The sequence below is a fragment of the Muntiacus reevesi genome, chromosome 3 (genome assembly GCF_963930625.1).
Source record: "Muntiacus reevesi chromosome 3, mMunRee1.1, whole genome shotgun sequence".
NCBI classification, from domain to species: domain Eukaryota; kingdom Metazoa; phylum Chordata; class Mammalia; order Artiodactyla; family Cervidae; genus Muntiacus; species Muntiacus reevesi.
The window spans coordinates 110,637,486-110,648,896 of NC_089251.1; the positions used below are offsets into that span (position 1 = coordinate 110,637,486).

An 11,411-nucleotide genomic window follows, 5' to 3' on the forward strand; every position below is an offset into this window, starting at 1 on the left:
GCGGGTGGGGTGAAATCTTTCTTCCTTAGAGTAACAGAAGATGGTCACTCATGGCCTTTTTGAGGGTGGCAGCACTGGTTGAATCCGGGGCAAGGAGGGGGGGGTGTTTCAGGACAAGAAGGGACATTGAAATGCCAGAGCAGCCCCCCTTCCCAGAAGGGCCTGGACTCAGTGCCCCGGTTAGACCCTGACCAGCTTAGACCTGTGGGCGTTACCTCACCTTCCTAGACCTGTTCACACTGTCCTGTAGCAGCACCCACCTCACACGTTTGGACCTGAGGAGACGACGTCACAACGCCCAAAAGAACTGCTCACCCCACGGTAGCCTCAGACCAGCAGCACCACTCCCCGGTCAGCCCTGGAGTGGTTTATTTCTCCTCCGGTTGCCCACGGTCAGCAGTTAAGTCTCCCAGTTCCTTGGTGCAGTGTCTCCAGAGCCCAGTGGCCCCATGCAGCTCAGAGGCTCCTCACCTCATCCCCATGGTGCTTCGACAGCCTCCCACTGTGGTCTCCGTCACCTTCTCTCCAATTTACCCTGCCCCACGCCTCCATTCTCTCCCTCAGAATGGCTTTGTTCACTGAACACTCCAGTTCTGGGTTCTGAAGCCCCCACAGCTCAGGATAAAGGCAATGGAGAGAGCATCTCTATGAGAGCCTGCAGTGAGCCAGTAACCATGGCAGGTCCTCATAAAGTACATGTTAACAACTTACTCACCAGAGACGTAATAATGTCTTTTGTTACCCAAACGTGATTGACCAGTGTTTCAAAATTCACTCATATAACAAATTGTCAATTAGTTTCTGCAAAAACCTCCCAGTCAGTGACGTGTTATTAAGTCCATATCTGACTCCTCAGAGGACTGGCTCATCTTCCCTCCTCTATTAAGCTCCCCAGACCACCGAATCCTGTGGTTACACCCTCCACCAAACTACTGAAGCACACTTGGCCGAGTACAAGCATGTGGTTGAGGCCATGTTCTCACCAAGGCGTTCCACAATCCCCCCCGCCCGCTTCAGGTGTAAACATAAGATGTGCTGGGACCCCATTTCATCCTTGCATCACTAGCACATAGATCAAAGTTGGGTACCTTCTAGTTATTTGTTCAATGTGGATTTAAGGGCTTTCTTCCCATCCCTTAAGCCCCTCCTTTCTGCCGAGGCCAATCACTACATCCAAGTACAAAAGCCTCAAGAGGAAGGGATGCACCTCATTTCCCACTCAAGTCAAAGGAAACAGTGTGCTCTTTGGTGACAGCCCCCAGGCTGCAGTCAAACCTCTTCTGACCTCTGACAGAAGAGCTGCCAGGAGAGGCTGGCCTGGCTCACTCTGAAGGCAGGACAGTCCTCCGACCCAGGAAAGCACGGATACAATCCCCAGGAGCTCCTGGACCCCCACTCCTTTCCTCCAAGTTGTGCAGGTGTGCATATGCTCAGTTGCTCAGTCACGCCCAACTCTTTGAGCTCCCAGAGGACAGGTTCCTCTGTCCATGGGATTCTCCAGGCCGGAATACTAGAGTGGGTTACCACTTCCTCCTCCAGGGGATTGAACCTGAGTCTCCTGCATCTCCTGCATTGGCAGGTGTTCTTTACCACTGAGCCATCTGGAAAGCCCTCCTTCCAAGTCACAGGCAAAGAATTTGAGTGGCAATTATTTAATCTAATTCAATCTTCTTTTTTTTGAGAAAACTGAGGCCCAGGACAAGTACCTCTCCGAAGGTCAGAGGTAAAATAGAAAAGCCAGGGCTTCTGATTTTATGGGTAAGATGGATCTCCTTCAGTTCCATGACAATTGCTATCGCAAGGTGGGAACTTTTGACGCTAAGTCAGGGCCACCACGGGATTGGCTGTAACCAACTGGGGGATCCCTCCGCAGGCGCACCTTAGACCCTCTTCTTATTTTTTCCTGAGCTCTGTTCTGTTCCCGACATGTCCCATAGGAAGGAACAAAAACCTACTGCTCTCTGTAGGACATCATAACTGATGAATTTCTACTTTCAGGTATCTTTATACCCAAGGTACTCAGAACTGGTGCTTTAAAGGTTCCCATGGGTACCGTCTCACCCACGCAAACCTCTAATACCTACTATAGGACAGACTGAAGATAGACAACGGTGCATTTCTGCACACAAGCTTCACCTCGCCCTGTGTTTAGATATTGCCATCGTTATACTGAACTACACTTCATCTTTTTCCTGTTTGCCTTATACAGCCATGACTCTTTAAATTCAATCTTCTTTCTGAACCCCTACAATTCATCACCTTATAAAATTTTAAGTCGATTCAAGGCACTTAAAAGCTGCACAGTCATTTCCAACTCAATGTAAACTTATTAGCTCCCTCACTAGCCTCTGGTTAAAAATGGTTATCATTATTAGTGCTAAATATAAACTAAATACAGTTTTAAGTGTGCTCTACTACACACACACATACATTCCTTTAATCCTAACAACAAAGGAAGGTTGATACGCTATTATTATCCTTATAAGTTTGATGAAACCCAAATCAAGAGCTGCAGAAGTCTAAGCGTGGCAACATGCTGACCCCACTGCAGTATTAGCAGTCATCCTGGAAACTCTTTCACTGTAGGCGTGTAGCTTCCAAGAGCTTTTCTGCAGATAGTCTGAGAAGCAAATAATATGTAATTAAGGCTATTTCCCAAATAGCCTAGGAAAGCTGCCAAAGGCTTTCCCGGAATTCAGAGGCAAGCTGGTGAAAACTGTAAATACTGTAGCCTCTGGATGCAAGACAAAGCAACCACCAACCTTCACCACCCAAGTCAATGCTGCTCTAGAGAATAAGTTTCCCTCTGTCAGTTCACAGGGGTTGCTAGAGGGGTACAGAAAGTTTTACTAATCTTTTGATTCTTGAGAAATGGTACCTATGGCAGGCAAGTGTTAGGATTCACCCCCAACCCCAGCCTGTAACATAAAGCAAATAAAGCATCTAATATCTCTAACTAGGATCTTAAGGTTTCCCTAAACTGTTCTCTAGAAACACCATTTGCGCCTTCAGTCTGCCTTTTTAATGGGGACACAGAAAACAAAAACTGCTTGTTTGAAAATAAACATCTGAAAGACTATCATAACAGCTGATCTGGGCTGAGGCATCACAACAAAGTGACGATTGTGGAAGAAGACAATGCAAACAACTCTGGAGCAAGAAACTCCAGGGCAGAGAACTCGCAGTGATGTGTGTGCTGGGTGTTTCCACCAGCCTCAAGGCCCCATCTGGAACAAAGATAAACTAGGAGGGTCTCTATCTCTGGACAACTTATTACCTGGACAGAAAGAAGCCACTGCCGCCAACAGCACTGTGCAGCTTTATTAACCATTCAAGTACAGGAGCGTCTGTAAGATCGGGACAGAATCGGGATTTAAAAGTGAACAGATATTCAGCATCTAACAATTTGAAAGAAGCCACTACATACTCTTTTCACAGACATGTTTTCACGGAGCCAATACAGTACTAGCCATTAACCCAGCACACCAGGTGTACTGAGGTAGAAAAGATGCAACAAGAAAAATAGCTACATTAGAAAGACTTCAACACTTTAGAAAAAGAGTAAAACACTTTTCGTTTCTCCCCTTTAGCCCCTAGAACAACATCATACTGTCTGGATCTACCTATACAGTCCTACATCAGCTTCTAGAATGTTTGTCAGGAGGGCAAAAGTAAAAGGACACTGGCCAGTACAGTCTTTGGATATTTAGGAAGGGGACGGGGAGAAAGTCAGTTCTCAGGTCAGATTAGTCGGCTTCAGTCTCGTCAGCAGGGTCTTTGGATTCTTTGTTCTTCCGCACTTCTTCAATGTGCTTGTCCTGTAAAGAAACAGTACATACCACCAGTCAAGTACAAAAGTCTGCCAGGCCATGCCCCCAAGAGGCCCAAACCAGCATTAGTATGTACATTATATGACATGTATAATAATATACTATTATTATGTAAGTGTATACCATGGGAATCACATAATTAAGAGTTCTAAGTCATCATCTTCCAACTTCCTAGGTCACTCATTGAACCTAATGATTCAGCCTTCTACTGCTCTACCCAACAACATGCAATTGTGCTGCAAATTAGTGAATATTCCTTATTTTAAAATAAGACACCTCTGATTTAACTTGTTAACCGCAAAATGGATGACAAAGATACCAAGCATGCGTGATCAAGGCAAAGAGTTCAAGCCATTTCACTGGTGCATCAAACCTCAGGCTCGTAAGCCTCTCAAAGCCAGGAGGAGACACCAACCTTCTCTCGCAAACGCTCCAGTTTGGCAGCCATTTGTGCCTCCCGATTCTCTTTGTTGGCTTCCATCTTGTGGGTCAGCTTCTCTTCCGCCATTTTACTGAAGTTGTTGTTCTCCTCTATCGCTTTTTGAAGCACTTCTTTCTCGTGCTCCCGTTTCTCAGCAAGCTGCTTCAAGACCTCAGCTTCATGGGACTGGAAAAAAGTTTAACAGGCTAGGCTCTCTGAAATGTTATATAGCATTAGGTCAGATCACAGAAGAAAATTAATTGAATGGACTGAAGATAGAAAGTTAGATCCCTTTAAATCATACTGAAGTCAGGACCTGAATTATCTGTATCAGAATACCGTAAAAATGATATTCTTTTTCTAGTGTTTGTATTTACTTTGGAAAACTGCCCATATTTGTTCAGAGATTCTTGCCCAATTAGTCCTGAAGGAAATCTTTGTAAGATTTACTGCTTAATAGTATCAAGACGATTTGAGTGATATATACTTAGAAATGGCACTTTATTGTGAAGACTTTTGATTTTTTAACTTCAAAGGCTACCTAAAGAAAATGAGCTCATTGTAAAAAAACGTAACCATATTGATAAAAAGGAAATCCACAGAAATGTTAGAAATATTAAAACTAAGCCTCCAGATTACTATTTAAGCCAAAGATTCGTTTTAAGGAAAAGCTTATTAGCGTTTTCCTATGGACACGGCATTAACTGCAGACCAGTGGAGCTCTGTTACCATGGTGTGCCTCCTTCAACAGACTCAGAATAGCTATTCCCAGATTCCGATGTGTTTGGAAGCATCAACTTGCAGGAAAACTTCAGAGCATCTGCCATTGGTTCTGTTAATTCTCTTCTTCAAAATCCCAGTCATGATAAGAGTTCCACTATATTTAGCCAGTAACTATGTAAAGCTCTGGCTAACGACTACAGGGACAGCATTGATTCCTTAAAAAAAAAATTATCTGTCCTGCCTTCGGCTGCATCTCTTCCATGAACTCAAACTACATGAAATCCATCAACTTGGACTAAATAGAAGAGCAGGCAGGAGGTGAAACACCATTGCAAATATAGCCATTCTTCCTGAGGAGAGAATTCACTGTTGACAGTGGGTCAGCGCACATACAGCAAACACGTGGCACTGAAATGTGCAGAGCACATGCTAAGCAGCTTAAGAGGGCCCCAGAGTGTGTGTATGGGGTTAAAGGACCAGACTTCAAACGCCAAACTGTGTTGGCTGCAGGCAGGTTACTACTTCACCTTTTTGTGCCTTCATTTCTCTAATTTTAAAATTAAACCCATACATCCCAATCAAGAGTTGCTAGAAAAAGGAACTAAATGAGAATTTAGGTATAATTCTTAACGACTAGAAGGACAATGAAGAGAGAGATACACCAAAATGTTACCAATAGTGATTTCTGCGAAGCAGGATATGAATTTTCTTATTTATAAACGTCTGTGGTTCTCAGTTTTTCTATAACAAGCATATTAATATTTGCTGACTTTTCTGATTAGTTCTTTTTAAAGATACCTACTTTAAAATAGAAGTACTAGGTAAAAGCTACCATAATACCAGTATGACAGCTGAGCAACACAATCATGTCACTGGCAATTTAAAATGTTTTTATTGTACTGCTCTCAAAAAACAAAAACTAAAAAACCACAGACTTACACACAAACTTAAAAAACCAAACCCCAAAATCTTAAGAGACAAAAAAAATGAATCAACAACAATTTATTTTCCAAAGAGAAAGCATGAATTTTGGTTTCAGACAGAACTGGGCTTAAACTCTAGCCCCAGTACTCACTAACTGTATGATTCAGGAAAATGAGTCAACGTTCCTGAGAATATTTTCTAATCCAGTATCTCAGACAACACCTACTACCCTCTAGGGTCAAGGTAGAAAAGGAGAACTACGTAAGTGCAGGAGATGGTACACAATAGGAGCTCAATAAATGACGGCTGGTATTCTCTCCCCGCCACTGGCACTGTAATTTTCATAGTTATCACCATCTAGCTACAATTCTGTTTTCCTCCTCTTCTAAAACAGATTTGCCACGTTACATGAATAAATATCTGCTTCTCTGTTAAATTGGCGTTTACCTTGCGTCTTTCTTCTGCAGCCTCTAATTTCTTCTGAATTTCCTCCAGGGAAAGATCCTTCTTCTTAGGAGGGGAAAGGGGAAATTCTGGGACAGATTCTTTTGATCGAGGGCTGAGAATCAGCTCAAAAGCCTGGCCTGAGGCACGCTTCTCCAGTTCCTTCACCTGGATATCTGGATTTGATCATATTGATAATATATTCAGAAAAATGGAGTTTTTCCTATTCTAATGAACTGTTCTATCGTTTTCTAAAAACCAAATCAATTTAATGAATAGAATTAGGGCTGGTGAAGCAGCTGTGTTTACAGGCAAGAAATTATTATCTAAATACCATGTCCCAGAAAAGCAAAGCTCAACATTTTTGGATTGATAAATACCATTCTGAGACATCAGTATTTTGACAATCATTTCCCCGAACAGAACAAAAACATGCAAAACTCCACATTTTTTCCTTTAGACCAAACCAAATCGTCTAATAATGAAACAACTATGTACTCTCCGTACATTCAAGTGGTAATTTTTCTTCTTTAATTACTCTCCAATTTATAAAATGAGATTTTTTTTTCTTGGTAAGACCAAAACACATGTGTCAAATTAAGATGGCTTAAGACCTGAGCCATCTCCTATTCTAAAATTAGTAGCCCATCACAATCTCAGCTTTTCCAAATAGACTACCTACCAGAAGAAGCCATGGTGAAGAGAAGACAAGAGACTGGCAGTGTACTCTACACGATTCACTGGCAAGGAAAACCCTGAAAACGATTTTCAAAAGCATGCAATCAATTTCTTTGCATTTCCATGTCATTGATTCAAAGGGACCTCAAATCACATCCATATAAATCAATGTCAAAAAACCCCACTACTGTGGAATTAAATATGACATCATTAGTCAGAAAATTACTTAAAAATCTATAAAATACTCCAACACTGGGAAATCTGAATAGAATGTTGGTTGTACAAGATGAGGTTAACTGAACATACCCATTCAAAACATACTTTTTTAAAACGAGACAGTGATTTAAATCACGAGGTCCCCGCCCCTCAGTATATTCTCCCCACGGTGAGAAGATAGTGCAGATTCAACGCCTAGTGAGACCGGAGCCATCTTAACACTGCCTACCACTCATTGTGCAAACGAGAAATACCCACCCCTGCTTTGTCTGTGTCTGCCATGTGGAAAACAAAACGCCCAAACTAGTATTAACCAATAATGTCGCACTCCTATTGTTCCTGCGGTTTAAGGTCCTCATTCAACAGCGAGTTAACATCAATTATCAACAATTTTATGAAGCTTTAGGTCTTAGGTTACACCTATTTGCTGCCTTGTGCAGAATTTTACCACGAAGAAAAACCTCTACATCCCTTGATCTTTTCAAAGGTCATGATTCCTGCAGACCCAAGTCTAGTGCCAAACACGTAGGAATACAAGTTCTCAACAGCGGGAACTTAAAATCCGAGGCAGGGAAACCGTCTAAGCCCGTCGGACGAGCAAGAGACTCCCAGCACCAGACCGAGCATGGGCGTGGCCCTGGTCCAGGCGAGGAAGAGCGGCAAGCCTCCCCCCGGCCAATCAGAGTCCGCCCTGCACTCCGGCCCTGGGCCCCGCCCCTTCCTCCCCGCGCCTTTTCGAATCTCCCCGAACTCTCAACACCCCGGAGCCCGCGCGCGTGGGAAGGGGAGGGGTGGGCGGGGCTAACGGTCCCATCCGGGTAACTCCGCCCACCCCGGGCTCTCCCCAGGCGCACTAGCCCCCCATCAACTCCCGCCAAAAACACCTTGAGGCGGGCCCCCGCCCCCCGCCCCGCCGCAGCTGGCCGGGAGGTGCCAGTACTCGGGAGGAAACCATGGGGTACCCGCCATCGGCTCGCCACCTCTTTCCTTCGCTCCCAATCTTCCGCCACCCAAAGTCGTCCGCGCTCCCGGGCCGAACAGCTCTCGTGGAGGTATAAGCCTTCCGTGGGCAGCCTCACGAACCCTGGGCGGGGGCGCTGCCCTTTCCCGCCCAGCAGTCTGGCCCTCAGGTCGCTCCCTGGGGGCGCCGCCCCGCCCCTTCAAACAATGGGGACCCCAGCGGGGGCCGCGCCTGCAGAGGGGCGGGGGAGGGTGGGCCTACGCCCCCTATTGTCTTCTCGAAGGCATCTCGGGGCTACCTCGGCGGGTTCGCCCAGCTGGCCGCACCCCCTCCCCACTACAGCCGCGCCCCCAGGGAACCAGGGACAAAGCCGAGGCTCCGCCCGAGCCACACACAAAGCGGAGCGACCCCCACCCCGCCCTCCAGCCCTTCTCGGCTCGCGGCCCCGCCCGCCGGCCTCCAGCAGGGGGTCGCTGCCCCAGGGCCGGCCCCTCCCGCTGGCCGCGTCCCTCTCGCTGCCCCCGGCCGGCCGCCGCCGCCTCCTCCCGAGAGTCCCACACCCACCTGCTCAGTCCGAGCCGCCTGGCCACACTCTGAGCACCAACAGACCCGGGCGCGCACAAAAGCGCCAAACAGCGGCACGTGACCTCCCCGCCGGGCTCCGCATTGGCTGGGAGCGGCGGCACGTGCCGACCCCTCCCCACCCTCTCCACAGCCCAAGTGGACCCCGCCCCTGGGGACCCCGGAGCACCTCGGGAAGTGTAGTTCAGGCTGGTGGGACAGGCGGACAATGGCAGGGGTGAAGGCTGCTTTGGGGCGGGGATGTCTCCAGGTGTGAGCCGGGGGGGCCGGGACGGTCATCTGGCCGTGGAAGGGGGTGATGCAGTGAGCCCCCGCCTGGGTTTGAACCGGTTCTCCCCTTCTTGGAAAAAGGGCGGGGCAAGGTCCCTTTCCACGTCTCAAGACAGTGGCCCCCCCGGACTCCACCTCTGTGGCGCCCCTTGCCCCACATCACACCCAAAGCGCAGCCCTTCATTGGGACAGCGCATGGCCCTTCCGTGGCCCCCTCGGTGCAGTCACCTAAGACGACCAAGCCCTTGTGACGGGGCAGTGCCACTCGACGCCCCCACCTGTCACCTGTATTGTGACATCATCATAATCTAACCTACTCAGCCCCAACAGGGCACGGGCGTGGCCCTTAACTCACTGTGTGCGTTCTTGCTACCCTCTAAGGGTCCCCGAGCTGATGACCCTCTATAGAGACCTGTGGGGGAAAAGCAAAAGGCTCTGGAATTTGATCTCCTCTGGTCTAACAAAGTCACTCGGCTTAAATGCAGACTCCATCTGTTCTGCCAAGCCTTTTACCGGACGATGGGGAAAGAAGCTCAATTGCAGTTCTAGACTACACAGACTGCAGTTAAGTGTTGCTTTTGTTCTTGAAGCATGCTCCCGCATCGGTGCTGGGTCCTTACAAAGAATCAAAACAAAAGAAGCCACAAGGTCACGGTTCCCCCTGCCCTGGATAGATCAGATGCACAGCAGACACACAAAAGAAAATTGCTCTGACCCTGGCTATCTTAGAACGGCTGGCCTCATTCTTAAAACACAGAAAGGCCAGAGGAAAAATAAATCAAATGAACATGGTTCCCAAACCCCTTCTTCCATTCCCCCAACCAAGGCTCTGTCCTTGGGGGTGGTCATTACACCAAAGCAGCTGCCTTGAGATCCTGACAAGGCAGAAGGACATCGTCATTTTACTGCTCGATGGGCTCCACCTCCCCCAACCAAGAAACAAACATGACCTACTTTGATGGAGCAGGAGTCCTAATTTAAAGCTATTTACTATGGATATGCAAGAGTTAAATACAATTCATAGGTGCTTGAGACAAGGAAAACTGGATTCTACAGGCAGCAGACACTACACAAAGCAAACAATTAGCAATGCACTGTTGCCTGAAATATGCTTGTTGCAGCATTTTCTCCAACAATTGCCCTTGTGTGGGGTCGGCCTCTCCCCCGCCCCCAATCTAAGTGGTTTTCCCTTAGCATGTGAGCAGGACCAGCAATAATTCAGATTCCCAGAGCCCTGAGAACCTTCTCCTTCTCAGACCAAACTTAGCCACCACACAACCGGCTGTTTCCATCTGTCAATTTTCTGAGCAAAACCTCAGAAATCGTCAGAAGACTGGAGGGGAGTTGGGATACCGACCTCACTGAAAAGTGATAGATTAACAGGCAACACACAGGAGCAAGAAACCCAAGGCTGAGAAGTCTGTTATACCCTGAACCATGCTTTATCTAGAAGTCTTTGTACTTGATCTGGAGGTTTGCAGAGGAAGGTCCCACCCATATGATGCATTTTTTTTTTTAATATAAGAAATTGCCACAAAAATCTCACCTTTCTGACTATTAATGTTGTGACAGAAAAAAATAAGTCTTTCAAAACACTGATTATTTTAAAGCACTTATACCGCTACCCCCCCCCCCCCTTTTTTCTTTCTCCCTAGAGCAGATGTCTATTTCCATGGAAACCATGGCTATGAACTAAGATGTTAGAACTCATGTAGATTTTTCATCTTTTTTAACGATGCCACTTGGCTTCTGGGTTTGTTGTTAGATGCCTGGTCCTGACAGTCTCTGTGACGAGGATTTCCTGAGATCCCCACTGCTGCTTGAGGACTGAGGAGACTGGAGTCGGGTTTCCCCCAAGAATGATCCTATGAATAAAAAGGGGTTTGGTGGGGCTTTAGGGTGGGGCTGCCTTTCTGAGAGCTAGACCACAGCTACGTACTGTCAGTTCTTCTGAGTGTTCATGAATGAGCTTTGGAATCGGAAGGGCTTTCAACTGTGAGAAAGAAAACAGCTTTGCCATCTCACTTTGGAAAGGGGCAGAAGCTCCCTTCCTGGAAGATTCCAAGAACTAACTTCAAAACCCACTCCCTCCTGAAGTGACAGCAACGAGTTAACATTGCATCTTGGGATTATCTGTCTTTGCCGATGAGAATTATTTTTGCCTCTGCTCAGATGGTTTGGTCGAATTGCTGGGGAGCTGGCTGTGACTATGGATTAACACAAAGTGAAGTTGAGATATGGCAGCCATCCAGCTTATTTGATCTGTGTAGACAGCTAAAGGAGAGCCCTTCAGGCTTCAAAGTCCAAAAGGATGTCTACGCTGATCAAACAAGTCGGGCTGTTGTCAGATCTGCTCTGTTCT

General features: G+C 46.8%; 1 protein-coding gene across 1 annotated transcript; it reads right to left on the reverse strand.

The window, feature by feature from the left end:
• Positions 1-3,301: 3,301 nt before the first annotated feature.
• STMN1 (stathmin 1) lies at positions 3,302-8,842 on the reverse strand. The gene is made up of 5 exons (XM_065930101.1): positions 8,762-8,842; positions 7,025-7,097; positions 6,346-6,518; positions 4,246-4,437; positions 3,302-3,818 (listed from the first exon to the last, which is right to left on the reverse strand). Exons 2-5 carry the CDS (start codon positions 7,035-7,037, stop codon positions 3,747-3,749), a joined length of 450 nt encoding a protein of 149 aa, XP_065786173.1. The 5' UTR covers positions 7,038-7,097; positions 8,762-8,842; the 3' UTR covers positions 3,302-3,746.
• Between the last annotated feature and the right edge of the window lie 2,569 nt (positions 8,843-11,411).

Excerpts from the sequence above, each read along its gene's own strand:
- STMN1 (XM_065930101.1), bottom strand. Across the intron at positions 4,438-6,345 it reads CTGCAGAAGAAAGACGCAAG|TCCCATGAAGCTGAGGTCTT; the intron begins GTAAACGCCAAT and ends ACTTTTTTCCAG. Across the intron at positions 3,819-4,245 it reads TGGAGCGTTTGCGAGAGAAG|GACAAGCACATTGAAGAAGT; the intron begins GTTGGTGTCTCC and ends GTTTCTTTACAG.